Source organism: Triturus cristatus, chromosome 6 (genome assembly GCF_964204655.1).
Source record: "Triturus cristatus chromosome 6, aTriCri1.1, whole genome shotgun sequence".
Taxonomy (NCBI): Eukaryota; Metazoa; Chordata; class Amphibia; order Caudata; family Salamandridae; genus Triturus; species Triturus cristatus.
The window spans coordinates 1,004,735,650-1,004,763,397 of record NC_140589.1 but is presented as its reverse complement, the minus strand read 5'-3'; the positions used below and the strand labels follow the sequence as shown (position 1 = coordinate 1,004,763,397).

General features: G+C 43.5%; 1 protein-coding gene across 1 annotated transcript in view; it reads right to left on the bottom strand.

The window, feature by feature from the left end:
* Nucleotides 1-27,748, bottom strand: part of SYNE1 (spectrin repeat containing nuclear envelope protein 1) — a 1,959,630-nt gene that overhangs the window by 587,050 nt on the left and 1,344,832 nt on the right. The window contains exons 95-97 of the mRNA XM_085611789.1: nt 24,670-24,843; nt 5,151-5,342; nt 3,695-3,742 (exon numbers count right to left, since the gene is read on the bottom strand). Coding sequence (XP_085467915.1) covers nt 3,695-3,742; nt 5,151-5,342; nt 24,670-24,843 — 414 coding nt within the window. The remainder of the gene's footprint in view (nt 1-3,694; nt 3,743-5,150; nt 5,343-24,669; nt 24,844-27,748) is intronic.

The following is a 27,748-nucleotide window of genomic DNA, read 5'->3' as shown; positions in this document are numbered from 1 at the left end:
CATACTCGTGTGTATCCAAGCAGAGCTCAATAAATGGAAACCCCTCTTCCTAACCTGGCTGGGTCAAATTCATGCCATAAAGATGACTCCTCTCCCCAAGCTCCTTTACCTGTTTCAAGCTATACCCATTGAATTGGAGAGAGACTTCTTTCGGCGCGTTAAAACCATGATCCTGAATTTCGTATGGCAAGGGAGACGGGCACGCTTTTCATTTACGATACTTCGTCGCTCCAGAGGGGAGGGTGGGGTCGGACTTCCAGATTTACACTTATATTATAAGGCCGCCCAATTACGAGTTCTGATTGAATGGTCAAAACACGAATCAGACAAACACTGGTTACATATGGATCGAAGTGTGACAGGTAGGACCATATGGGATCTGATCTGGCACCCCAAACACGATAGACTTAAGAACACCTATATTAACACCCCTACACGCACAACGCTTAAGGTATGGGACTCAGTGTCGGGTGACGAGAGGTGGACCTCCTTTCCCTCCCCTTTCACACCATTGCATTTTAACCCTGCATTTCCCCCAGGCCTACAGACAGGTCCATTCGACGCTTGGCGAGAGGGGGGATGCCTAGCCCTAACACACCTTTTCCATAACTTTGACCCCCTTACCTTTGACAGTTGCAAAAGGGAATACAACCTACAGAACACAGAGAGATACCGTTATAACCAATTACTGCACTGGGCCCTCACACCACAAGTCCGGGAGCCAGCTACTCGTCCCCTGACAAAATTTGAATCCTTTCTCACTAAGGCGAACTCCATGAAAGGCATGATTTCCTTTATATATAAGTTTCTCCTCATCACTACACTCTGATGTGGGAGGGTATCCTACAACCAGACATCTCAGACGTGAATGGTCCCATTTATGGTCTGACATTACGAAGTTCAACCACTCTGTCGACCTCAGGGAGGCACTCCTTAAGACCATGAAGGACTGGTTCTTCCATCCCTCCAAACTTCAACAGATCTTCCCCGATTCTTCTGATAGATGCTGGAGGGGGTGTGGTCTTCTAGCGGACTTCCAGTACATCTGGTGGGACTGCCCGCACATACGGCCTTTCTGGGAAGAAATCCTTGCCCATATCAAGGATATGCTGGGATACCCTATCCCAACCAACATGGCGGAGGTCCTTCTGGGACTTCGTGACCCATCCTTAGAACACCAGACCCGGGGTGATAAAACAATCATGTGGCTCTGTATAGGGGCGGCGAAGATTACATTAGCAGCGGCCTGGAAAAGGAGAGAAGCTCTGGCAATTTCCCTCTGGCATTCTAGGTTATGGAAGCTCCTTAGCCTGGAACGAATGTCGGACATTTTCAGGGATAATTTTAAGAACTTCAAATGTAAATGGGGTCCCCTGGTCACCTTTCTTTCCCGTGGACTGCCATCTGCTGTTTGTCCTTCCCCCATCAGGGCGCTCCACCTCTTTCGGATATGAAGTGCAACTGTAAAGCAACCTGAAGTATGTGTTTTTCTTTTCTATGTGCCGTCCCCATCTTAGGGGAGGGGGGAGGGGGGTGGAAAGGGGTTGGTTACTTATTTTGTGTTCACTGCTCCACAGTTAGAAGCTGTTTTAATTCTAATGTAGTACTTTTTATATAATACCCTCGGACTAGAAGGAATCTAGAGCGAGCTACCACAAAGGACGATGGGAAATTTTTGGCTTTACTTGGCGCACTGTGTAGGACGCGGGGACTTGCCCTAAACCCAATTATGTTAGAAATCTTTAGCCCTTAACTGTGCATTCCACTATGGTTGGGCTGGGGACTAGCCCTGGCGATGTGTATGACTCTTCACAGTTTCAATTTTGTAAACATTCTTTAACATCACTCATGTGAAAATATGATGGTAATCCTATACGATGTACTCAATAAAAACATGTTTTACAAAAAAAAGAAATGGACCTCTCTGATTGATTATGAAATTTTCAGTTTCTTCCAAAACACCTTTTAAAAAACTGTCTTGTTACCACATATTACAGGAAAAGGGAGGCAAAAGGGGTCTCATGTATCTGCGCATCCACAATTACTACCTAGTATGGCTGGGCAAAACGTTTATGCACTACTAGCAGTTTGGACTGCGAGTGCGTATTCTGAAACAACTTAGACAACAAAAAAAGACATTAAGTCTCACTGACTGACTAATGAATGGCCCTATATTGGTTAACACACCTAAGTAAAAAAGGACTAGCAGAGCCTTCTCTAAAGCATGGAATGCCTCTTTTGCAAATGTTACTTGAGTGACCAACTATACTTGTGAGAAAGGATGTGAGTACCCTAAGATGCACAATCACAACCATGACCTTGGTGAAGATTGTTCAGAAAGCTATATAGCTGCTCTGGGAAGGATCTTTTTAGTCAGAAATAAAAGGCCATATTGGAAAGGTTTGTATTTAAATCAGAATGTATGCAAATATCATGCAAAGCAGCATGTATACTCCAACTTCAAATAAGGATTTTTCAAGACCAGAAAGCAAAATGAATTCTTGATTTTAACTCCTCTGTCTAATAAAGAAGTGTAGGATTGTACATAATCCTTGTGTACAATATACTACTAGTGTATACTGTGAACTTCTGCTATCCAAAGTCATCGCAGGTGCTTTTCATTCACATTTTGCCATTTGCTTGAGCAATTCTAATAATATATGCAGCATCATCATCACTCTCCCCTCACAATTAAGGTCTGGCAAGTGGATATTATCTGTGATCAAATGGAATGTGACAGAGGCTTTCCACTGGTGAAATGGGACTTTGACTTGCCGTCCTCAGCCATGTGTGCGAGTTGAGTAGAGGTGAACGCCTATCTGCAAATCCTGTCTTACACTGACGGATATCAGAAGCCATTTATTCACCATTTCTTTTTTTTTTTAATGGGACATAACGACGTGGATTCTTTGACAATATAAACAGTGTGGACAAGTTCAGTTGTTAAAACTTATGGACAGTGATTTAGTAAGTTATCATCGTAAATTGTTTATATAACAAAGCACATGAAGTACTCACACAAATCATCTTCAGTTTTTACTGGCTGAAATATTTTCACTGTAAATAAGATGAGGATTTCAAAAACCTTCATGTACTTATGCCAGTGTTTCAGGTTTAAAATCTTCCCTAAGTCTGGCATTTACCTTGTGTTCCTGACAACACTTGCAATTTTCTATACTTTATGTCCAATGTCCTATTGGCTGCATCAGTCCTGGATTTCGGAGCGTTTGTTTTGCATGATAGTCATGTGTTACTTACAAGATTTAGTGGAGTATTTACAATATCTGCCACATAAAAATGTTCTATTTCAAAAACATAAAAGCTAAACCTTGATTTGCAGATATGAATACGCATAGCTGCAGAAAATATTGAAATATATTTCTGTCTTTAAAAATTGCAAAATGTGGCTGAATACTTCGTTTAGAAAGTGTAGTGCTTCAAACTAAAATATTTGCTTTAACTTTCTCAGATCACATGGTTAGGTATGTTCACTGGGATCTAAGGCTGTCCACAGAATCAATGGAATGTGTTAATGCACCACACCGTGTCTTGAGGAAGTGTAGAAAGCAATGTGAAATAATTATTTTCAGAAGCACAGGAAGGCACCTGATTTGCACCACACACCCAAGAGAAGGAGAAGAAAATCATAAAAGTTAAAGCAAAGTAAACTAAAACCAAAAACCAAACACATTACGTGTTCTGCTTTCTTGTGTGCTTTCATCTCTCCCCATGCTAGCTTAGCCTAAGAAATAAACAAGATAATGGTTATAAAACTTAACCAAATACTTTAGAAATTGTATCAAAAAGAGCAAGACGGAATATAAGGAAACCACATCACTTCACTCTGAGTACGATAAGTATTTGCTAAGGCGTCTGCAAGGTCTGTATTCAAATGTTCTTACAACAACAGTATTTAACAAAGATGAAAAACCCAGAGTAGTGTTTAAACATACAAGTTAGTAAATCGTATGATAACGTCCACTGTTGTGTGACTTTCAACTAGTCAAACGATTCCTCGTGTCAACAGAAATTAGATAAGAATGTATGGAGTCCTTAAGATATAATATTGCAGAGATTTCCAATGCAAACTTTGTAATGTAAAAGGTACAATACACTTTACTTAAGTGCATGAGCAAAGCACAGTAAAAACAAGCAGTACAATAAAGGGGAGAAGCAATTAAAAAGCTATTAAAAACAATACAATCTCTATTCCCACTCACTAGTCCATCCCAGGACCAATTTATGCATTTCTAAAGGCCAATGAATGAGAAAAAGCTTCCTGAATTGCTTTCTAAACACATTTTCTTAATGAATGTGTAGATAGTACACATCCTGGAGTGATGGCAATGGAATAAAGTGCTAGATGGGGTAGTTTTTGAGCATTACTCGCCCAACTCCACCCACGAGTGATGTCATCAAGTACTTTAAAGTGGGGTTCATCATCCTTTGACCAGTAGTTCCAGTGAATGGACAGGGGAATGAAGGTTTATACGTCCTGGTAATTGTTAAACACAAAGGGCCTGATTTACAAAAGTAAACTTACACTTTTGTGTATGTTTACTCTTTTTCAATATTCACAAACTACAATTTATTATTAACTTTATGACTGAAGAATTCTGCAGTCGTGGCGGAGAACTACGCACATCAAAAGACAAGACAGGACTTTTTATGTGCGGAATTCTCCGACCCGACTGTGGAATCTCTACAGTCGTAAAGTTACTATTAAATCATACTTTGTGAATACTGAAAAATGTAAACTTACTCAAAAGTGTAAATTTAACTTTGTGAGTCAAGCTCAAAGGTAGCTAGAAAGACATGGAGCGCTGCGTAAGTGTTATGTTAACATTGATGAGTTTTCCCCTTTAAGGTTTCTTAGACTACAAGCAAGGTTATGAGAACTAGAACAGTCCCAAATATCTAGCTAGAAGCTGAGTACGGAAGCTTTTATACTACCATGTGCATATTGATGTCAAGCACTCACAGCATGCATTGTAAGGAATGAATCGCTGCATGTGGTGCGTGTCAGTGACCACGAGATATGTTTGAGACCGTTCTTAGCTGCACACGAAAGCAAAGTCTACTAAGAATGAACTCTGAGAAATGTAATTTTGCAGACCAAATGAGAAAGCCACACATGCATTTGTTCTTACCTGAATGTTGATTTGCTTGTCCTGCAAAACTCTCTGTAGCTCCAGTAAGCTGCTCTTCAGAGTTCGAAGCTTCACAGCAAGCTGCTCTGCCTCTTCCTTTGTCTGGGCTTTTCCTTCCATGAGCAAGCTCTCATTATGCACTGAGAGCTCGGAGAGCGCCACCACCTTCCGCTCTATTTCCAGCAGCATGTTCTGCAGCACCAAAAACAAAGAAGCACAGTCAAACATTGTCAAAAAACTTGCAGCTTCAAGGCAGACAGAACTCGGACACCCAAGAATGCCTTAGCATCTACACTCATCAGAAACCCCATTGCTGCTTATAGCTCTGGGTTCAGCAGGAGTCTTCAGGCACCAGTTCTGTGCACTCGATTGTGGTACTTGAGGATTTAAATATTAAGCCTGGCTGGACTGTTAACGGCAGTTGTTGCAATCAAGAGAAAAGATGTTGGTGGCTTATTTATTTCTTGCAGGAATTCCACAGCTAGCAAAACAAAAACAAAACAAAAGGTAGCTCTTGCGCAATCGTGAGTGCCAGGCCACTGTTTATTTGTTGCAAATGTATGGACCTCCCTCCCAGCACTCGGACAGTGATAGTTCTCTGGACGAACAACTGTTCTCTGGACGAGCAACTGTTGTCGCTGTGTGCTCCTTCTGGTGGGCATGGCAGGACACTTAGTCCCTCGGTTAATCCTCTTTAGATGGCAGAGCGACTTACAGAGGAAGATCTGTGGCTTATTTATATACCTTTACTAACAAAAGCACCAGTCAGTCACTTAATTTTTCATTGTAGCTTCTATCACGCTACGCCTGATTTTATAAATAATAAAAACACAGCATGTATAATTTAACAAGCACGCTTCTCTGAACTACTAAATGGCATCAAACATCAATTTCTCAAAGCAAACCTTGATTGCAAAACTGCAAAAGGACTCTCAAGAAATCTGCAGTGTTCTTATTGTCACTTCGACAGAAGTGAAAGAAGCAAAAGCAGTCATAAAGGTCCAGCGCGTTATTTCAAATAATTTAACATTATAAAATGAACAACACCAAAATGTACTTCTTTCAACAATATTTGAAAGAAAACACAAACAAAATGACTTCAACAAGTAATAAAAAAGAATCCACCTGTTCAAACTCTGGGACCCCTTTCAATATCTAAATTCCTAATAATCACAAGTTTGTGGAAACATCATACTGCCTTCTGGCAAACTCAGAAATTCGGACTTTGCAGTTTAAAATGAGTGAAGCCTGGGAATGCATTGCCCATCCCTGCACCTACCCCCAACCTGCCTGTTTACTTAATGGAAGTTCATCCTGAAAAACCACTACTGCGCGTAGCTGGATTGGGGAAGGTAAGTGGGGGGATCATAACAGGAAAAGATGTTATAGATTACAAATTCCAGAGTTACAAGCTATGAGTAAAATTTCCTTACTCTGATGTGTGGTTATGCTCTACATCCACACTGTGGCACTGCTTACAAATGCCCCAGAGGGGAAGGTTCTATAGGTCACATATGATAAAATCCAACTCTCGTGGATAATGAATTTATTGGTCCGATAAACTGCACTATTCTAAGGTTCTGGACAATAACGTGGATTGTGGTGCTTACAGCTCAAAATCCTTATGGGATACTCTTTTCCCTCTTAAATTCCAACAGGTTTGACCTGCTAAAATTTAACAAAGGGTCTGGGCTTTATCTCAGCAGGTATAAACAGGAGTCTGTGGTAATCTCCTCATAACTCAGAATTTTGAACAGGGATTGCGCAGGGGATCGAAAAGCTCCAGCCCACTGATAGCCAGGCCATGGGTAAACAGATTACCAAATGACGGAAACTGAACTGAGGTCAGAAGAGATTAATAACAACGGACTGTTTTTGACAGCATTTCCAGACAGCCATGTTTACTCACTATAAGACCTGTAGTTAATTTGACTTCTGTGAGATAAAATGAGTACATTTCTGGAAACCAACATATGCTGTCTTGGCTATTTTATAGCGGGCATGGATCAGTTCTTAATTTGAGCCGCTTATTTCCGGTGCTCAACGCGAGGACCTAATTGACAACACCGGCACTTATTGTAGTCTGCCACATGGTGGTGCTGTTTCTCTAATTTTGAGATGAGCACAACAACAGTTGTTGATTAATTCAATATGTATTAAAAATGGCTACTACCCACCCGAGCCATTCTTATAGCTTCAGGGCCCGGAATATTCTGAATTGTCACACAATAGGAATGTGATGGTTAGTAGTTGTGATGGTACTGTCATTGGCAGCACTGTCAGGGGCCATGGAGGAGGAAGCTGCAGAGGGCTCCTGATGAGGGCCCTGACACTTATACTGTTACAAATTAAGCACTGGTATAGATACAACAGCAAAAGCATGCTCACTCTTTATCAAAATGAATTATATATGGCACAATCCATAGGCTAGTGGAATGTTAAAAAGTTGCTGAAGAAAGTTCAGCCCATATGCCACAGTTCAGAAATTGTCCTCATAATCTTGGTTCATTCAGGGCAAGATTTAAGCCACTAATTACATCCACATTTTGCAAAGTTTTCACAGTCCTAGAAGCATGATGATTAAGGAAAACTATAGTAAGAAATTGAAATTGCATGCAATGAAAGATAAGTCTGAAGGTTGTGCCACCTTCTCTTCGAAAAGAAATGTGCCCAGTACTGAAGCAGACTGAGCCACAGAGCCATGTGTTCACATACTCCCTAATATGAATCTGAAGTGAGAAAATGGGTAGGCATCTGATGAATTCAAACCTTTTAAATTACTGCCCATTCATGGAAAATCAGGAATATTCCACAATGGTGATACTAAATAATTTTTATGGTGAGCCACTTTGAATAAGTGTTGGGGAATTACATACTGCAGGATGGAAACTTAAACTGGTCAAAGTATAAGCATCATGATAAATTGCGATGCTTTCACATTAAATATTTTTTTCCAATGGTAGGAGCTCAATGGAGAGGTTCTGAAAAAACAGGTAGAATAGGGGTGTTATCACCTAGACATAATTGGGGACTTATCACTCCCTCTCCATGCTCCCTACAGCTATACTCTTTGAGCTATTCCATCTCACAAGTCAAACTCGTACTGTGGGGCTAACTTACAATGAAAAGTAATATTAGGAGCTACTGGCCGCCAGACTCAAGTTTTAAGTGAGATCTCTAAAGGACTCTGGGAGGTGGAAGGGAAACAGTATTGTCAAACCAGAAGCAATAGATGGCTCTGAGATTGATAATTATGTTGATTGATCTATGCTGATCAACCTACTAAACAGACCTACTGTGTGCTACATAAGGGACAGCCCAACAATGTGCATCAAACAACACGAGCAGGTAAAAGGCAGGCAAACCAAGGGAGGATTATGAACAGACTGGATGGACTCTTACAAGGTCCATACCATGCGAACCTTGGTTTCAGAGGTTAGAGTTAAACACATATTGTTTGCATATGCACTAAGTAATTGAACATATAACATAACATGTTTAGAAACGTACCAACCAAAAGCAGAGTGAGTGAACAAATAAGGGCACTCATAAGCACACGTATGCCAAATGTCTTCTTAGTGTAGAACAGCACAAAGGTAGGTTGAGAGGGGAGGCAGAAAACTGAAAAGCTAGTTTTGATAACAGTACATAAGTGATTCCACAGTTGCAGTCCATCCACAAAAATGTTGGCTCCTTTGTATTCACAAATTGCACCTCTGAAGTTACTACAGTCAAAAAGGACCCCAAAATAGTCGTAAATTACTCTAACCAAGAGCTGGAGTAAGGCCAGCAGCACCCATGGCCACTCACAGGTACTGTAACACCTTCCCATAAAACATAATGGAGGTAAGGTCTTAGGGACTCATTTAAATCTTTGTGGGCAGCCCGTCCTCCCCCAGGGCAATGGAGTAAATTACTCCGTCACCTTGACGGAGGTACCATCTGCCAGATTTAGAAGTGTCCACTGGCCCAACAGATATTTCTAGCATTGACAGAAACCGCCATCACGGCCGTTCCTTCCAATTAATTGTACGTTTGATGGACAGCTCTGTCAACATGACAAAGCCGAAAGTCAAACTTACGATTTATTTTTAAAAAGAAAATCCCAAAGTAGGATTTTCTTTTTGAAAATAAAAAAATGAAATAATGCCTCCCTCGCCATAGGATGTTTCTCCCATAGCAAGGAGGGCAGTGTGCATTTTCCAATGCTCCTTACCACCATGTTTATCATGGTGGTGACCGACATTGAAAAACGGCTGTATGTCCACCTATCTCAATTAGGTGGGTGGGCATATATCTAAACCTCCAACAGCCCTCAGTCCGTTGGGCCATCTGAGGAGTTTGACCAAGGCGGAGATGGATTAGTCTCCACCATCGTCAAATTATGGCTCGCCCCAATTTAAATTGGATGGGCATACCATAATGTAACTCCCTCGCCGTTGAGCCGGGGTCCCTCTCTGTCAAGATTTAAATGAGGCCTTTAAAATTAAGCCTCACAGGACACAATCTTAAAATTAATTATCTAATTTAAAAATGTTTAAATATATACTATTATTTTAGTATTAAAAATGTTAAATATAAATTTTAAATATTGGATTTTAAAACAATTAAATTACCTTTTTCAATTTACACATATACTTTCATAAAACAAATGTAAGTATTATTACAAATAATCTTTAGTAACTTTTTTTACAAAAAAAATAAACAAATATTTTAGTTGAGGTGGGTCTGATGATCTTTTAAAAATTATTTTATTTCATTTACATAAATTAATTACATTTTTAATTAGAATTGTAGTGCTGTAAGATGATTTTACTAATTATTCTACATTTAAAATACACGCAACATCTTAACATAACCTTATTTTATATTTACATTTAACTTACAAATAATTTTAATATTTTTGAAACTTTAATTATATTTTCAAAATGTCTCTATACTTTACCATAGAAAGATTTTTGCCTCAATTGCGGAGCTCTCTGCCAAGTGTGCTGAATGTCAAAGATGGTCACAAAGTCACTACTAGTAACCTATTGGTACTATATGATGCTTTTACTGACTCCACTCGGTTTCAGAGGCTGGGTACTTGTAGTACTTGTAAATTTTAATTTTTGAGTAACTTTTACCCTCATATATGTTGAAAAGACAAAAGTAGTAAAGTTACTCAAAAGTGTAACAGTAAACTTACAGGTGTAGGTTTAATCACTTTTTAAGTTGACCTTCTTTAATAGCCCCATAAACTTTAAACACCAAAAGCCAGGATTGGAGAATTCGCTGAAGCTCAGAAGGAGTGATTGTGAAGCACAGGATTATTTTGTGTCATCTTCAAGAGACAAGGATTTCTCCACAAAAGATCTTATAAAGCCAGTGTAAGGTTGCCTATAGATGTTAAATAGAATGGGGGGACAAGTAGGACCCTCGAGGGACTCCACATTTCTTGCTAGAATGAGGGGAAGGCCAGCGACTGAATTCGCCCCAAAAGAATGGGGGTGAAACAAGGTTTGGACCACTACCAGACTGTAGAATATGATAGAATGATCCACCTTATCAAAGGCAGCTGCGAGATCATTCAGGCTGAGATGGATGGAGTGACCAATGTCCAGGTCCAATTTGAGATACCTGGAGACTGTTTGCCTAGAGAAGGCTTCAGGTTTCCAGTCTCTGTTCACATCCCAGGACAAAAACCTATCTGGCTAAGACCAACACATCATAAGACTCACAATGATTTATAAACAAGTGGGTTGATGTTATTCACCTAACTTTGTGATAACAGCAAGCTGCTAGACTGGCCAACAGTCTGCCTTAATAAGGGCATCAAAGATAGATTTTAATAACATTGGCTTGTTTACTTCTTCCCACCAATCCAGTTATGTTGGAAAAGAGGCATTAAACAATAATGTCAAAGCAGGTACTATCACTAAGTGAATGGATGAGTGCATGGTTAATGGCTGGGTAAATGAATGAGTGCATTACCCGACCTTTTAACATGTTTTTCACTAGCTTCTTTTCTTTGGGCCTGTATGAGAAAAAGGAAGAGGGGGATGGCTTCTATCTAAGGGCCAAGCAAAAGTTATCCACTACTGCATCTTAGAGAGTGGCTCACATAAGTTCGTAGTTAAACGGGTACCTCTATTATATTATTATCCTCTTATTTTTTTGTTCTTATACAAGGGACATGAAGTATTTTATGGACATGAAATTGTTACTTTGTATTTATTCTGTGCTTTTATGATCTTTTTAAACTGATCGAATAAAGAATGAATGTATGTTGAGTGCATGGATAGTGCCTGGGTGATTGGATGAGTGCATGTATAATGCCTAGGTGAATAGATGAGTGCATGACTACTGGCAGTATGAATGAATGAGTAGAAGGGTAGTGCCTTGGTGACTGGATGTGTGCATGGGCAGTGCCTCAGTGAATAGATGAGTGCATGGGTAGAGTCTAAGTAAATGCATGAGTGCATAAGCGAATTAATGAGTGCAAGGGTAAGTCTGGGTGATAGGATGAGTGCATGGCTTGTGCCCGAGGGAATGGATGAGCGCGTGCATAGTACCTGAGTGAACAGATGAGTGCAAGGGTAGTGCCTGAGTGATTGGATGTGTCCATGGGTAGTGTCTGGGTGAATGGATGAGTGTGTGTGTAGTGCCTGAGTGAATATATGAATGCATGGGTACTGGCTGAGTTATTCAATATGTGCATGGTTAGGGCCTGGCGAATGCATGAGTGAATGGATGAGAGCAAGTGTAGTGCCAGGGTCAATAGACAAGTGTTTGGATAGTGCCTGAGTTAATGGATGAACGCATGCACAGGGCCTGAGTGAATGTATGAGTGGAAGGGTAGTGACTGGGTGATTGGATATGTGCATGGATAGTGCCTGGGAGAATGGATGAGTGTATGGATAATGCCAGATTGAATGAATGAGTGCAAGGGTAGTGCCTGGATCATTCGATGAGTGTATGGGTAGTGCCTGAGTGAATGGGTGAGTGCATGAATACAACCTGAGTGAACGGATGAGCGCCTGGGTGATTTAAACGATGTATGAGTAGTGCCTGGTTGATTGGATGAGTGCATCAGTACTGCCTGGGTGATTGGACGAGTGCATGAGTAGTGCCTGGGTGACTGGATGAGAGCATGGGTAATGCCTCAGTGAATAAATGAGTGCAAGGGTAGTGCCTGGATCATTTGATGAGTCTATGGGTAGTGTCTGAGTGAATGGATAAGAGCCTGGGTGATTTGAACAATGTATGAGCAGTGCCTGGTTGACTGGATGAGTGCATCAGTACTGCTTGGGTGATTGGTCAAGTGCATGAGTAGTGCCTGGGTGAGTGGATGAGAGAATGGGTAATGTCTCAGTGAATAAATGAGTACAAGGGTAGTGACTGGGTGATTGGATGAGTGCATACATAGTGCCTAGGTGATTGGGAGAGTGTATAGATAGTGCCTGAGAGAATGGATGAGTGCATGAGTACTGTTTGGGACATTGGAAGAGTGCATGGGCAGTGCTTCAGTGAATAGCTGAGCGCCTGTGTAGTGCCTCAGTGAATGGATGAGTGCAAGGGTAGTGCCTGGGTGATTGGATATGTGCAAGGGAAGTGTCCGGGTGAATGGATGAGTACAAAGGTAGTGCCTGGGTGATTGTATATGTGCATGGTTAGTACGTGGGTGAATAGATGAGTGCATGGGTAGTGCATGAGTGAAAGGATCAGTGCAAGGGTACTGCCTGAGTAAATGAATGAGTGGAAGGGTAAAGCCTGAGTGATTGGATGAGTGCAAGGCAGTGCCACAGTAATTCTGTCAGTGCAAGGGTAGTGCCTGGGTTATTGGGTGAGTGAATAGATAGTGCCTGGGTGATTGGGTGAATGAATGCTGGACTGTTCCCATGAGGCACACGGTCAAGACTGATTTGCATATAGCTGTGTCTGAACTGGGGTGGCAAAGTGAGCTAAAGAATGATGATAGATTCAACCCTGATCTGTGACTGGGGGTGAGTGTCTGCAAAGTTTCAGCGCTCCGTCCATCATCTCCTTGTGTTTGTTTTGTTCGCCCCAAGTTGGCAGGGTATTCCCAGACGTGGGTCTCTTGCTCACTTTGCCGCTGGATTCAAGCTAGCCTGGCTGATGAGGGCTGTTAGCCCGAAACCGGGCCCAGGATGCTTGTTTCCGGTCCAGAGAAAACATGGCTTTGCAGTTTGGGCTGGACTGTTCCCATGAGGCACAGGGTCAAGACTGCATTTGCATATAGCTGTGTCTGAACTGGGGTGGCGAAGTGAGCTAAAGAATGATGATGGATTCAACCCAGATCTGTGACTGGGGGAAAAGTGCCAACTTTCTAAAAGTAGTATTTTCAAAGCAGTAATTTAAAACCATGCTTCACCATTAGACCGAATTTTAAATTCCTATTAATTTGAGTCCTGGAATCATGGTACAAGCTATTCCTAAATCAATGGTATGCATTATAAGGTGTTACAATGTAACTCAGTGCTTGCTGCAGTGGAAAACAACTTAGGACAGTTTTCACTGTCAGGACATGTCAAACTTAAGAACCCATGTCCAACCTTTTAAATACCATGCACCCCGACCTTAGAGGTGACTTACAAGTACTAACAAGCATTGGCAAAGCCAAATAGGTCTCACCATTTGGAACTATTGGCTTTGCCAATGATTTCTAGCAATGCCTTGCACCATGGCTAAAGAAGCCTCACCCAAAAAAGGGCTATGATACATCCACATCAGCTGTGTCATTTTCCAGGTGCGTGCACCACACATGCAGGTGCCTATAAAATGTGTTTTGTTTCTCCTTTTTATTTACTGATCAAAGCTGTATTGGTAAAATAAAACAAAAGTTAGTGACAAAGCGTTTTCTTTTTTTAAAGTGGGTGGAGGGAAGCAACAAGGAGAGCAGAGATGGAATGAACATGGAGGGCACTGGTGGGGGGGAATATCATGTAGGATGGGGTCAAAAGCAACACTGACTGTGGCGGGAGAGGTACACAACACAGGATAGAGAGCAATGTGGAGTGCTTCGAAACATAAGCACACAGGTAAGAAAGAGCTCAAAGTGGAAAGGGAGAAGCATACAAGTGAGAAAGTACTGCAGGGGAGAAGCACATAAGGGCAAGCAAAACACAGAGGGGCGTGGGGGATATGCATCTTGGCTAGAACAACATGGAGCATGGTGGAGAGCCAAAGAGAAAAATACACACGGGAGGCAGCTAAAAAACACATTCACTCTCAGGAAGACCTTACTAAAAAGAGAAATGGAATGTCTGAATAGTAAGCAGAGGAGGGACACAAGTAATGAACCCAAGCTACGGAGGAGAGACAAACACAAAAAGAGAAATGTATGCCCACAAAACCAATTTCAACGCAGGATTGATTGTGTTTCTATTGTTTTATCAAAGCATGGCACGTAAGCTAATGCATGAAATGTTTTCTTATTCCAATTTCACAGCAATTAAAATGTACCAGGCACTTGTTCTAGTGTTCACAGCAACACCATACCATTGAGTTTCTTTTCAACGTTCACACTGATTTCCATAGATAAGGCCTACAAGTCAATAGATAGTTATAGCTGACATGTAAATGTTTCATAATCATTTAAAAGACTTTACTGGATACCTAGATGCAAAATTTCAGGGGAAAACAAGTTATTCGAGAGAAAACAAATGCAAACGTAGGCTACAATTTTCCATGAAAACAAAAACCAAGTAACGAGTTAAAAATCGGTGCTAAAAAAAATGAAGCCCTTCTACAAGAATTGAGAGCCATGTTTAGTGAAACAGTGATGGTGGTTGGTGTAGGGAGATTACGGTGGAGGTGGTGAGGGTAATAGTGGTGAGGTTGACAGTGATGAGGGTGGAAATTAGGGTGGTGGTTAGGGTAGTGGTTAGAATGGTTGTGGTGAGGGTAGTGGTGGTGAATGGTATGGGTGGTAGTGGTGAGGGTGGAGCTGGCGGTCATATGAGTGGTAGGGTAGTGATGGTGGTGGTCATGAGAGTGGTGAAGGTGGTGGAGACGGGAGACGGTGGAGGTGATTACGGAAGTGGCTAGGATAAGGTGGATGTTAGTGTATTGTAGTATGGTGTTAGTGGTTTGTGGCAGTGGTGATTAGGGTAGTTGTGGTTAGGGCAATGGTTGTGGTTAGGGTGGTGGTGGTTAAGGTTGTGGGTAGAGTGGTTGTAGGGTTGTGGTGGTTAGCATGGTGGTAGGGAGTGGCGGTGTCAGGATGATGATAGGTTGGTGGTCGCTATTTCTAGGGTAGAATGGTGGTAGTGGTTGTTAGGGTGGAGTTGGTTGTGCTTAGGGTGGTGCTGGTTGTGGTTAAGGTGGTGTGGTTATGGTGGTGGTGGCTAGCAAGGTGGTAGGGAGTGGTGGTGGCAGATGGTTATATGGTGGTGGTGGTGGTAGTGCTTGGGGTGGTGGTAGTTAGGGTGTTGGTGATCTATGTGGTGGTAGGGTGGTGGTGATGAGGGGGTGGTGTGATTAGGGTGGTACTGATAGCTTGAGTGGTGGAGGTTAGGGTGGTGGTAGTGCTTAGGATGGATGTGGTTAGGGTGGTGGTTAAGGTGGTTGTGGTTATGGTCAGGTGGTGGTTACAGTAGGCTGTTGGAGTAGTGGTGGCAGGATGGTTATAGGGTGGTGGTAGTGCTTGAGGTGGTGGTAGTTAGGGTGGTGGTGATCAATGTGGTGGTAGGGTGGTGGTGATGAGGGGGTGGTGTGGTAAGGGTGGTACTGATAGCTTGAGTGGTGGAGTTTAGCGTGGTGGTAGTGCTTAGGGTGAATGTGGTTAGAGCGGACGTTAGGGTGGTTGTGGTTATGGTCAGGTGGTGGTTACAGTAGGCTGGTGGTGGTTACAGTTGTGGTTAGGTGGTTGTGGTTAGGGTTAGGGTAGTGAAGGTTAGGGTGGTGGTTATGGTGGTTGTAGTTAGAGTGGGGGTTAGGGAAGTTGTGATTAGGGTCACGTGGTAGTGGTTAGGGTGGCAGAGGTTAGGATTCTGGTGGTGGTTAGGGTGATGAGGGAGGTGCTGGTGGTTAGGGTGGTAGTGGTAGGGTAGTGGCGGTAAGGTAGCAGTGGTAAGGTGGGTGTGAATAAGGTGGTACTTTGGGTGCTGGTGATAGGGCAGGGTGGTGGTGGTAAGGGTGATTGTGAGGGTAGGGTGGTGGTGCTAGTTGTAGAGCAGTTATGGATATTAGGGTAGGGTTGTGATGGTTGGAGTAGGGTGATGATTATGGTGGTGGTTAGTGTGGTGGCGATGGTTAGGGTGGTGAGTAGGGTGGCAATGTGGTGGTGGTGGTGGTGGTAGGGGTAAGTTGATGGTGGTAGGATTATGGTAAGCTGGTTAGGGGGTGGTGGTAGTTTTGGTGGTGGTGACAGTGGCTAGGGTGGTGTAAGTCAGTTGTAAGGGAATGACCCTCTTGGTATGGTTACACCCAAACATTTGAGTAGATGCTGCTAGTTTTTTTACTCTGAGAGTGCACTGAGGCCTGTAAATTAGAGTGTCCCCTTAAGGACTGCAGTACTTATTGTGCCACCCTGAGTGGGACAAGGAAAAACATGGCTCCCAGTCTACTGCGGTTGACTGGAAGGCAGTTAAAACTGCTAGCTCGACTTTGCCATTTTAATCAATGGCAGAGCCCCAAACTCCCTTTTTTTAATATGTGTAAGTCACCCCTACAGCAGATGAACTGAGTCTTAATGCAGAGTGCAGCATTTTAGAAAGGTAGAACATGTGTTTAACATGTTCAAGCAGTTAAAACCCCAAATTGTTGTTTTACTGGGAGAGAGACTGAGAGTTACTTGCTGAAGACCTCAGCTGAGCTAACCTATGAATGGGACTACCAAAGTTAATACTTCAAAGTATCAAACAAATCATTACATTTAGCCTGTCTTTATGTCTATGTCGACATTAAATGTAACTTGTTGTCACATGCAACTTTTAGAAAGTTACTACTCTGTTGCCCAGTTTTCCAGTGGTCATTTGTGAGGCTGATCAATTTAAAAAACATCATTATATCTATCATTAGAAACAAAAACTCCTGTCAACCTTAAAATTTACATTCTGCTAGTAAATCTTCTACCAGAATATGAATGTCTGTATGTATGGCTCAAAGGAATTTTAATTTATATTTAATGAAGGAACACAAAAGCTGAAAGACATCTCCAATAAAGAAGATACATTAATACATCATAGTCAGACAATCCGTCCGGACTGTTGTAAGCACAGGTCTCAATAAAAACATAAATTGTATTTTATAACAAAACAACATGTTATCTCCTACAAGACTGCGATGCCAAGACCAAGAGTGACATTCCTGATGTAGGCGTTTCACACTGAAACATGCATTGAAAACATTTTTGTGTAAGCCACAGTAATATAAAAAGCAAGAAACAAGTTGTACAAAAAGTTTTGGCTTGTGTTTAGAAATGGAAATATGAGACTTTGACTTATGCAATCAAGTGATTGAGACATTGTGAAATTACAACAAAGACCTGTGTTGTTACGAATATCAGAAACGTTTTATGTATATGAATGAATGTATGGAAGTACGCATGTGAATGTGTTGTGTATGCTTGAAGATGAGATAATGTGTTGTTTTATATAGAGTTTTTGCTGTTTACAGAGCTCTCCTAAGGATAGCGTCACTGTCAGTATAATTCAAAAGTACTGCAATCATGGGCTGTGGAGTCATCTCAGGGGGCGGCTTAGGAGTCAATGCCTGATGGGCCCTTTTCGAGTCAAAGGCACACCTGGAGGTCCACCTCTGGGACCCACAATCAAAACCAGGTAGTGAGAAAAAGTTCAGGCTTATGCCCCTTGGTCCCTTCTGGGAGGACAAACAGCCTCAGATTGTTCCTGTGACCTCCTCTCCACATCCTCTGCCCTTCATTCAAGGTGACGTCTTTGTGAGGAATTATACCATGTCTTCTATTTTGGAGATGTAGCTCTCTGCCTCCTTAATGCAGTCCAACAAGTTCTGAAAATCTTGCCTGAGAAGTGGCACCTCCTCACCAAACTCTCCTATTCTTGCATCAAGGGCTAGGTGGGTATAGCTTGCATGATGGTTGCCAGTGAAACACCCTTGTCTGTACGTTCCTCCGTGTCTGCTGGTTTCTCTGGGGAAGGGGGATTTCACGTTTAGAATGGGAGGGCTTTGTAAACTTGCAAATCTTTCCCTGCTGTACAACTCCCAGAGCTTTATTTTTACCCACTTTCAGGATATCTTCCCTATCCAACTCCATAGGTCAGGACTTCCTAGAGTCTCACAAAGGCCAAAGGACCAGAAACACCCAGCCAGGCACTATTCACCAGGCAGATCAAGTGGGGGCCAAGGGGAATTCGAGAACGCTCAGCCTGACTTCCGTGTTCAGTCAGGCGAGTTCACCATCAGCCAATCCATGTGAATGGGTATGACCCCCACCAAAGGAGACACAAGTGGCCAACCTTTTCCAGACCACAAAAACCTGTGTATGTCACAGCCAGCACCACCCACTGTCCCACATCAGGGAATCCCGCCAAGGCCCTGATAATCTTGAAAGTGGGGAGCCCATTGTTTCTATTTCTCCGCTACCACCTCCAGGGCTAATTAACAATATCAGCATAAGGATCCGCATAGCCCAGGTCCTCACTCTGGGTCGCGGCACAGGCTACCTGCTGACCCAGCACCTTGGCAGATGTTTACAGTGCTCCCACTGCAGACTGTTTCTCCGACTGCCTCCCCCCTCAGACCAGAAGGCCCTACATAAGCACCACACCAACTTTAATTTACATAGGCCCAAGCTATTTTATCTCACCAGGATTGTGTCTTCCTCTGTTGCCTTCAGCCGACGGGGTGATTTATTCCCCAGCTATAAGCATATTCACTGGGGTGTGGAAGGGCTCGGAGACCCTGCAGCCACGGACCCGCTAGTGCACTCCACTTAATGCGACTCAGGCTTCCTGTCCAGCCATTGCTTGCCACCCCGACCTGGTATCCACAAAACCTCCAAGAGTCCGGCTCCAACCATATTCCTTTGCCATGTTTTGGGTGTCTCTCACCCTGGAGCAAAGTCTGTTGAGCATGCTGCACCACACGGTCTTCAGCTTCTCCAAGACTGGGCTGCACCCCAGCATTCAGTCAAGGCTGCCTCCAGCAGGTCTGCCGTTGCGCTTTCTTCATATGAGAGCCATAAGGATTGTCACAACCAGATTCTGCTGCTTTATTGCATCTTCGAGGGGAGGATGAATAAGGATCTGAAATAGTTTGGAAGGGCTGGTGCGTAGCTAATTCACCTGGTGGCCGCCATCTTGGTCGGCCAGTCACACCTCTCTACATATGATCGCCTTTAACGTTGCTTACCAGACATTTCAATTCAACTAAATTCCACAGTATCCAATGTCACTCAGTTAGTCTGCATGTATCTTTCTTCTTCCAGATAAACAGAATTGCTCATTTTGGCACTCGCTAGTATTAGCAAATTATAGCTCCTTCTATGTTCGGCATCTTACTCTGTTTCTTGTGCGCAGGACCAGGACCATTTTTGCAGGGTCTTTAGGTAGTGAGAACCCTACTATTTCTCTGACGGCATCTAGGATGCCCATCCAGAAAGGTGCTAGCTTTCCACATTCCCAGCATGCGTGTAAGGCAGGACCTTCTCAACTGAATCCCTCCAAAAGTTAGGGCTTACTACTAGTTAGAACCTATATAGCTTACCAGGTGTGAAGTAAAAAACATAGATAAACTTATAATGTACCTCCTTACTGTGATATACTGTGGTCCACTGAATATCTTTCCACAGAAATTCCCATTTCTATGAAGTAAATTCCCTCCCAACTCTTCATTCCCACTTAGATACATATTCCCATCTGTGATTCATCCTAACTCACTGTAAAATTGAGTATAGCTGTGATACTATTCCCTTTGAGGTAGCTGTCATAGAGAAAGGTTCTCAGTCTTACTCCTTAATACTGTTCATTGAAAGAGAATTGCATGATCCAATGCCTAATCTGTCCATAATGTGACCTTTCAGACTCATTGGTCTGAAAGTTGTCCTTGCATTGGAGAAATGATTTAAAGTTCCCACATGAGACATTTCCTTAAGCATTCTACAGATTCCCACAACCCAATTATCAAAGAGTCCCGGTTTTTAGATTGGGGAAAGTCTGGTTTATTGTGGATGGGAGTAAACAGGGAGGGAAATGTTGTGAGTCGCAGTGTGGCAGATAATGTTGTCACAAACAGTAAGAATCATACATAGGGGCTTCAATTACTTTTGCAACCAGAGGACATCCTACAGCAATGTAATTGTCAATGTCTCTCTGCATGTGTCAAGAGTTTGTCTGTCTTGGTTCTAGACCATTCTATCACTGCCTTCATTTAAGATGCCTAGTAGTACATTTTTAAGTCTATTAGCCCTACTGGTTACACCTTTGTAACAGCTCTATGACCACAATGGGCCAGGACACATTCCAGATGGGCCAGCACCCATTACAGACGTACTGGTTCATAGGTGAGTTTCAGCATCTCTCATTTTATCTTATGAAATGTTATACCCACCAGCCCCCCAAAGGTTGGCAATTCTCGTACAAAGCCCTGTAGGTGCTTGACCGGGTCAGTTAGAAATATGACATACTAAGACTAAGACATAATTTACATTGCCTGAAGAAGAAAAATATGTGGCCTACTGGGCAAACTGAAATGCCATGCATATCATCCACTTGACCGATGTTGGAGGCCATAGGATCAATGAGAGACAGCGGGCAGCCCTCTCTCCCAACTTGGCACAGTGAAAGCGGATTGGATACTCAGACTTTAATAACGATCTTCACCCTGGGATTCCTATAATTGCCGATGATCATTGAAAGATATCTTGGGCCCAACTCGATGCTCCTCAAGACCAAATTGAAAAAGGACAAGGCAAACCCACTGAAGGCTTTCCCCTGCATCCTGCAAAACTAGAAGCAATGGGATTCTTTTCTTTTGGACTTTATTAACAATGTGGATTTATCTGTGTTGACAAGTTCTGACAGATCTGCATGAAATAAACCCGGAGAAAATACTCCAAACTGGAAGTCAGTATTTTGGTATACAGTTTTGCATCAATGTTAAGAAGAGGTTTGCCCGAAAAGCATTGTTGTAGGTCTTTTGTTGGAATGAAAATGTTTTAGCTGTGCTGTTTATGTATTGTGTGCCTTAAGTTAGCATTCAGGGCACCATTTTATGTTTTGCCGCCATTTTGAGCCATGATCACAACTAATTCCTTTCTCTGCCCCTGCTGAAAAGCAGCTGCCATACTTTTCGTTTCCTAAAGGTTGAGCCTTGCTGTACTAATAAATACACTGTTCTTATTACTGCATACCTTTCCCTCTAGATAGGCCTGCTCCCACCCTTAGAGCAGCGTGCACAGGCAGAGCGACCTTAGCATTAAGAGAGCATGTGGCCGGTCTCAGGATCGAAACTCATCTTTCTATACCTTATTTGTTCAACTGCTTTCAACTGGAAATTTCCAGTAAGGGGGTGTCTTTATTGGTTCTGAATTGTACATAATGTATCACTATGCTTGCTGAAGTCAGTCCCTCTGCAGCAATCCTAGAAGGCTGGTCAGACTGGACTCTGCTCGAGTGTACCTGAATAAATATACTTGGTTTGTATTCTCTGCTGTCTGACCGACTTTTCATTTGTGTAGAAAGCTAAGAGGTGGTCGCGAGTGACCCGGGTGGCCCTAATTGAGTCACTTCCTTCAGTTGGCAGACGGGTGAGGAGATCGGGCCATTATCGGGTCGGACGGGCATGAGAGAGTTCCTGAACTCACCGCTGCCCCATCTGTCTGACCGGTCGGTGCCTTGCACAGTGGTCATCCCGGCTAGGGTCCTAAACAGCGAAACCCTTGGATCTGACCGTTTTGTCCGTAGAGTCGGCAGGTCACTGGGCTGCAGGACAGGTCGTCCTTTGGTGCAGAAATGTCCAGGGCTGCAGACAGGCCAGTAGGGCAGGGGCCAAGTCAGTTGCTGTCTGCAGTCTTCTCTGCTGGTGCGAGGCTATAGTGTCCTGTTCTTAGGGCATCAGGAATCTGATTTCAGGGTCTGAGGAAGTACCTAAATACTAGATTATGGGGTGTTACAGGGGAGTAACAGGTAGGGGCCAATGGTTTCCTTACCTGGAGTGTACAACTAATATTATGCCACCCTCCTGTGGGAGGGGTCATAGCCCTAGCCCTGATTGGATAAGTTCCACTATCCTCAAGATGGTGGGCACTGAAAAATGTACTTTACTTTGCCTACAGCACCTGAGTAGTGAAGTGGGTGAATGGGGAAACACCTCCTATTCTTACTAAATTTTCCTGCCGGTTCTCTCACCCAAAACCGGGGGTCTGAACCGGGGGCTGCCATCCGCTGCTAGAAGCAGAGGCTGGAATTGCATTACAAAGGTGGCAGGCCTTTGAAGCTTCCCTGTCAAGCACTGTGCCCATCCTGGGGAAGGAGGTATTGTATTGTATTGTATTGTATTGTAATTGCATTTATATAGCGCTTACTACCCCTGCTGAGGCATCGAAGCACTTTTTCGGCGAGTAGCACGCTACTCCGAAACCCATAGAGGATTAGTGTTGAATTAGTTTAGTGAAATATGAAAGTAATTTGAGTGGTGGATATGCTAGCCAGTTATTTGGATTGAGAAGGGTAGCGGAGGGATAGAAGAGGGTAAAAGGTTTGCATTGATATAGAGCTTGTTACACCTGATGGGGTTTTTGATGCGCTTTTTCGGCGAGTAGCATGCTACTCTGGAACCCATAAAGGACTAGTGGTCAATTAGTATCATGAAATATGACAGAGAAGTGGACATGTTAGTCTGTTATTTTGATTGAAAAGGATAGTGGAGGGATAGAAGAGTGAAGGATTTAGACTTTTTTTCCCCAGAGGTTATAGCAGTAGGAGGAGGCTTGGGATGAGTAAAAAGGGATGTGGAGGTGAACAGTCAGAGGGAAGAGTTTAGAAAGGCTAGTTTTGGGGGTTCAGTATAGTAAAAGAGGTGTCAGATGATGCAAGGAGGGATGACACCTCCACACAGGATGTGCTTTGTTTCTGGCCACAGAGAGCCGAGGCTCTCGACCCAGGGGTCCAGAAACATGTCTGTCCTAAAGCCAGACAGAGAAAACACCGGGGTTGGTAGGTTTTTAGGGTGCCCTCTGAGTACATGTTTTAATAAATCCAACATTGGCATCAGTGTGGGATTATTAAGAGGAGTTGTTTGGTACCAAACACTTCTGGGTTCAGGGAAGCCATCATGGTGCTCTGGAAGTCGAGTTGGAAAGTTTCCAGCCCATATACTCTCTATGGCTTCCCTGGAACTTATACTATTAAGAAATAGACCAACATATTTAGGGGCATATCATGCAGATATGTCCACACCTGTAATATAGTGCACCCTGCCTTAGGGTTTTTAAGGCCTGCCAGAGGGGTGACTTACCTACACCTTAGGCAGTGCTGCTGGACATGGCACACAGGCAATGTGCCATAATGACGTCGTCGTTTTTCACTGCCCCAAGGCATACAAGCTGCAGTGGAATGGCTTTGTTGATGGGTCCCTAGGGGGCCATCTTCAGTCCCAATGCCTTAGGTACTAGGGGTACAATTTACAAGGGACTTACAGGGGGGTCTAAAGTTGTGCCAATTATGGTATGGGTTTTGGGAAAGAAAACCGGTACTGGGAACCTGATTAGCAGGGAACCAGTACACTACAGTCAAAGTTGATTCAAAAGCCAGGCAAAAAGTGTGTGTGTGTGTGTGTGTGTGTGTTTGTGTGTGTGCGGGTGGTGGTACTGCAACAGAAACCAACTTCCCTACGCAGGGCTAGTCCAAGCTCCTTTGGTGAATAGTTTCGCCACTAGATGAACACCAACAGCTTATACTCTCCCAGATGCTATCAGGGCTGGTTGGGGAGTCAAATTCACATTATGGGGCCTGTCACATGCTTCACATGCTGCAGATGCCTCATCCAGTTCCGTGCAACACAGCAGCAGATGACATCTTGATTTCACTGCCTCTCAGCCATAGAGCATCTCATCTGCCTGCTCATCTCTCTTAGTCACAGAGGACTTCGTTAGTCGCAGCACCAGCTTCCCAAGCAAGAGAAGTTCCATTACTACATATTAAAAGTTTCTACTCACAGGAGCTTATCAGGCTGAGCAGAAGCATCAATTGATAGGAGTGGGAGCAGAGCCAACAGTTTAGGTTACCTCATCGCTTGGAGCCATGCCGTGCCTCCCCACCCCACTCATCACAAGTCTTTTAATGTATTTGCCATACCTCCTACAGATGAATGAGCTAGCTACCCTATTGGCAGTTTTTTGTTTTGACACATGAAGTTTAAAGTACTATTTGGAAATGAATATTAAAGAGAGAAAACAACAAATACAATTGGTTAAAGTCATATTCCCTGCCATGATATACATTTTGCTGACTTCACGTACCAACATGCACTGCAGTGAAGTTGAACAAGGTGAAGGTTTTTAGAGCGTTTTAAAAATTCTGCAATCATGATTTACCTGGCAGTCCATCAGCTGTGCTTCCATGTCCATTGGCTCCTCAAACACACGTAGGGCATTGGCTAAGGTATCTTTGGCACTCAACAGCCAGTTATCCAGCTCATCAGCCTCACTTCGATATCGCTGCAGGGCCTGCTCCTGACGCTGCTCTTCAAGCTGTTCATTTAGTTTCTCCTAATGGCAGAAATGCACATGATGAGTTGATTTTTGTAAGTGAAAATACGTTTTTACCATATCTGTGTTGAGCATTTGTTAGTGGTTTAGTGACATTAATGAGGAATAAATGTCTGATATCAAAATATACGATGCATGCAATAAAGTATTTGTAATGCTTCTGCTACTGCCAGTGCTACTACTTCTACTAATAACAATAAGAATAATTATAATAGTAATAACAACAATAATAATTATATAATATTACTAATAATAATGAATAACAATATTAAAGGTTAATGACAATATTATTCTCAGTGTATCATGACTGTTGACACGTTTGTGGCATTGTCACTCAGTAACTAGCACTTGTTATTTCAGCCATCGCTCAAGTGCACTGTGACCAGGGAAGACCTCTAAGCACTGCAGCACTTATTGTGCCACCCTTAGAGACCCAGAACCTCTACACACACACACACACACACACACACACACACACACGCGCACGCACGCACGCACGCACACACACACACACACACACACACACACACACACACACACTGTCTTTGCAGGCTGCGTGTTTTGGTGCAGAACAAAGTGAAGAGTCGACATGGCACACACCTCTGTGTGCCATGCTTACAACCCACTGCCCTAGCATAAATCAGTCACTCCTCTAGCTGGGTGCACTATACTAGTGGTGAGGGTACAGGTGCATGAGCCCTACAGTGTCTAAGTCCATTTTTAGGTCTAGCATTGCAGAGTGCTGTACTGCTCGCGCAGCGCGAGACCTCTTGTAAAGGGGTTCTGAAAGCTGCTCACACGCTTGTGCATTTGAGCAGGCTTTTGTCGGCCGCCATTTGCTTTAGCGTGTTTTTTTTAAACGGCACGGGATTGGGCAAAGGCGGGCGCATGTCCCGCCATTGCTTCACCCATTCCCACCGGTGGCCAGCCGCGCGCGGGCTGGCCACCGGTGGGAATGGGCGTGCCTTTGCCCCTACTCCTCTGTGGTGCACGCGAACAATAGCGATCGCGACGCGATCACTTTCAGTGCCTTTCAGTGTTACTTTTGGTATAATCGCAGCACCCACGCTTTACTTTCAATGTTATAAATAAAGCGCGGGTGCAGCAATGATACCAAAAGTAAAGAAATAGAAAAAAACATCTATTTCTTTACTTTTGCTATCATCGCAGCACCCGCGCTTTACTTTTAACATTAAAAGTAAAGCGTCGGTGCCGCGATGCTTGTTAGCCTTTTCGGACTGTTGGCGTTGGGTTACTGGCGCTTGAACTTGTTTGTAATCTAATCGGGTGTTGTGAAACCTTCTACCACATGCCCAAGTGTGTGTGTAGTGTTGTGGGCTTCACTGCATAAATACGGATGGTGAGTCTGGGGTGATATGCGGACAGAGGACACTGAAACACGGAGCAGCGAAATACGTTTCTAAAACTGTTTTTGGTTTTAGTTTAGGGAGTCGTTGTGGTCACCTTGGATGTAGGCCGCATCTTGCATACATACTCCCATGTGCTTCTGAGGGGTACATTATGACTCCTCTGAGGCAAGAGGTGGGAGCCTCGCTGGCTGACTCCATTAGATAAAGGTGTGTGCTCACTAGAGAGGACACGTGCGGTGTGCACACTCATCCACACTAATGTTTGGGTACATCCAAGAGAGAAGCCCATTAACTTGTAAGGAAAGGAATATGCTACTTACCAGTATGCATCTGTTCTTGGCATGTAGAGCTGCAGATCTATACACTGTGCATAGATCGCCATCTGGTGTTGGGCCCGGATGTCTGCAGTTTGTTTTTCCTCTTGGAAAGTCTTTGGAAGTCACGAGGTAGGTGACTCCTCCTTTGGTTCGTATTGCACATGGGCTTCGGCTCCATCCTCAGATTGTTTTTCGCCAGCAGGGAAAGATGGAGCGTAGTAGTAACAGTAAAGAAACCCATGTGTGTATCTAAATAAGATAAACTGGAACGGACACAGGTAGCCGGGGAGGCGGGTGGGCGTGTATAGATCTGCAGCTCTACATGCCAAGAACAGATGCATACTGGTAAGTAGCATATTCCGTTCGAGGCATATGAGCTGCAGATTATACAATGTGCATAGATTATATAGCAGTACCCAACCCTAGCGGCGACCACCGGCATCCGTTGCAGTTGTTTGGACCAGTGTTTTTAGTACAGCCTGGCCCACACTAGCTTGTTGCTGGGTTTGCACATCTACACAGTAATGTTTTGTGAAAGTGTGCGGTGTTGACCATGTCGCTGCTTTGCAGATGTCATCTAGTGGTATGCTGAGTGAAAGAGAGGTAAATGCCGGTACACTTGCCGGTACACTTTGACAGTGGCAATCTGTGGGGGAAAGGCATACCTCGAGCTGCTCAAACAGGAGCAAGATAAGACCCGGTCCGGATTTCTTCGGAGCTGACCAGGCTGAAGAAGAGGGCAGCGGATGGAAGAAAAGAGAGACTTCTTCGCTATTGAGTCATCCATAAAGCACCACCCCACCTTGAAGAGTCTTGGTGAGCACAGAGTCAGAATCCGCCCTTGTACGCTTCGTCGTGATTTACTAATATAATATGAACTCTGACAGACCACACACCGACCTATGCTGGTGTCTGAGATTCCTAAAGCGTGAAAGTATCATTTGGCTCAAGATCCACCAGGTGGCACTGCAGACCCGGATAGAACAAAGATGAAAAGTGTCATTAAAGCGGTGCTATGAACTCGAAGCCTTTCGGACAAGTGCTTGTTTTAATTTACCTGTTTTCAGCCGTGAGGGAAACGGCCAGCAAGGGGGTCCATCAGCGTTGTTCCTGCACCTTCTATCCTGCCGTGAGGGGAACGGCTTCTAAAGACTACATCTCCCAGCAACCCCACGGCGCGTGCCTTTGACACCAGCAGGCAGCGCCAGGGGTGCTTAA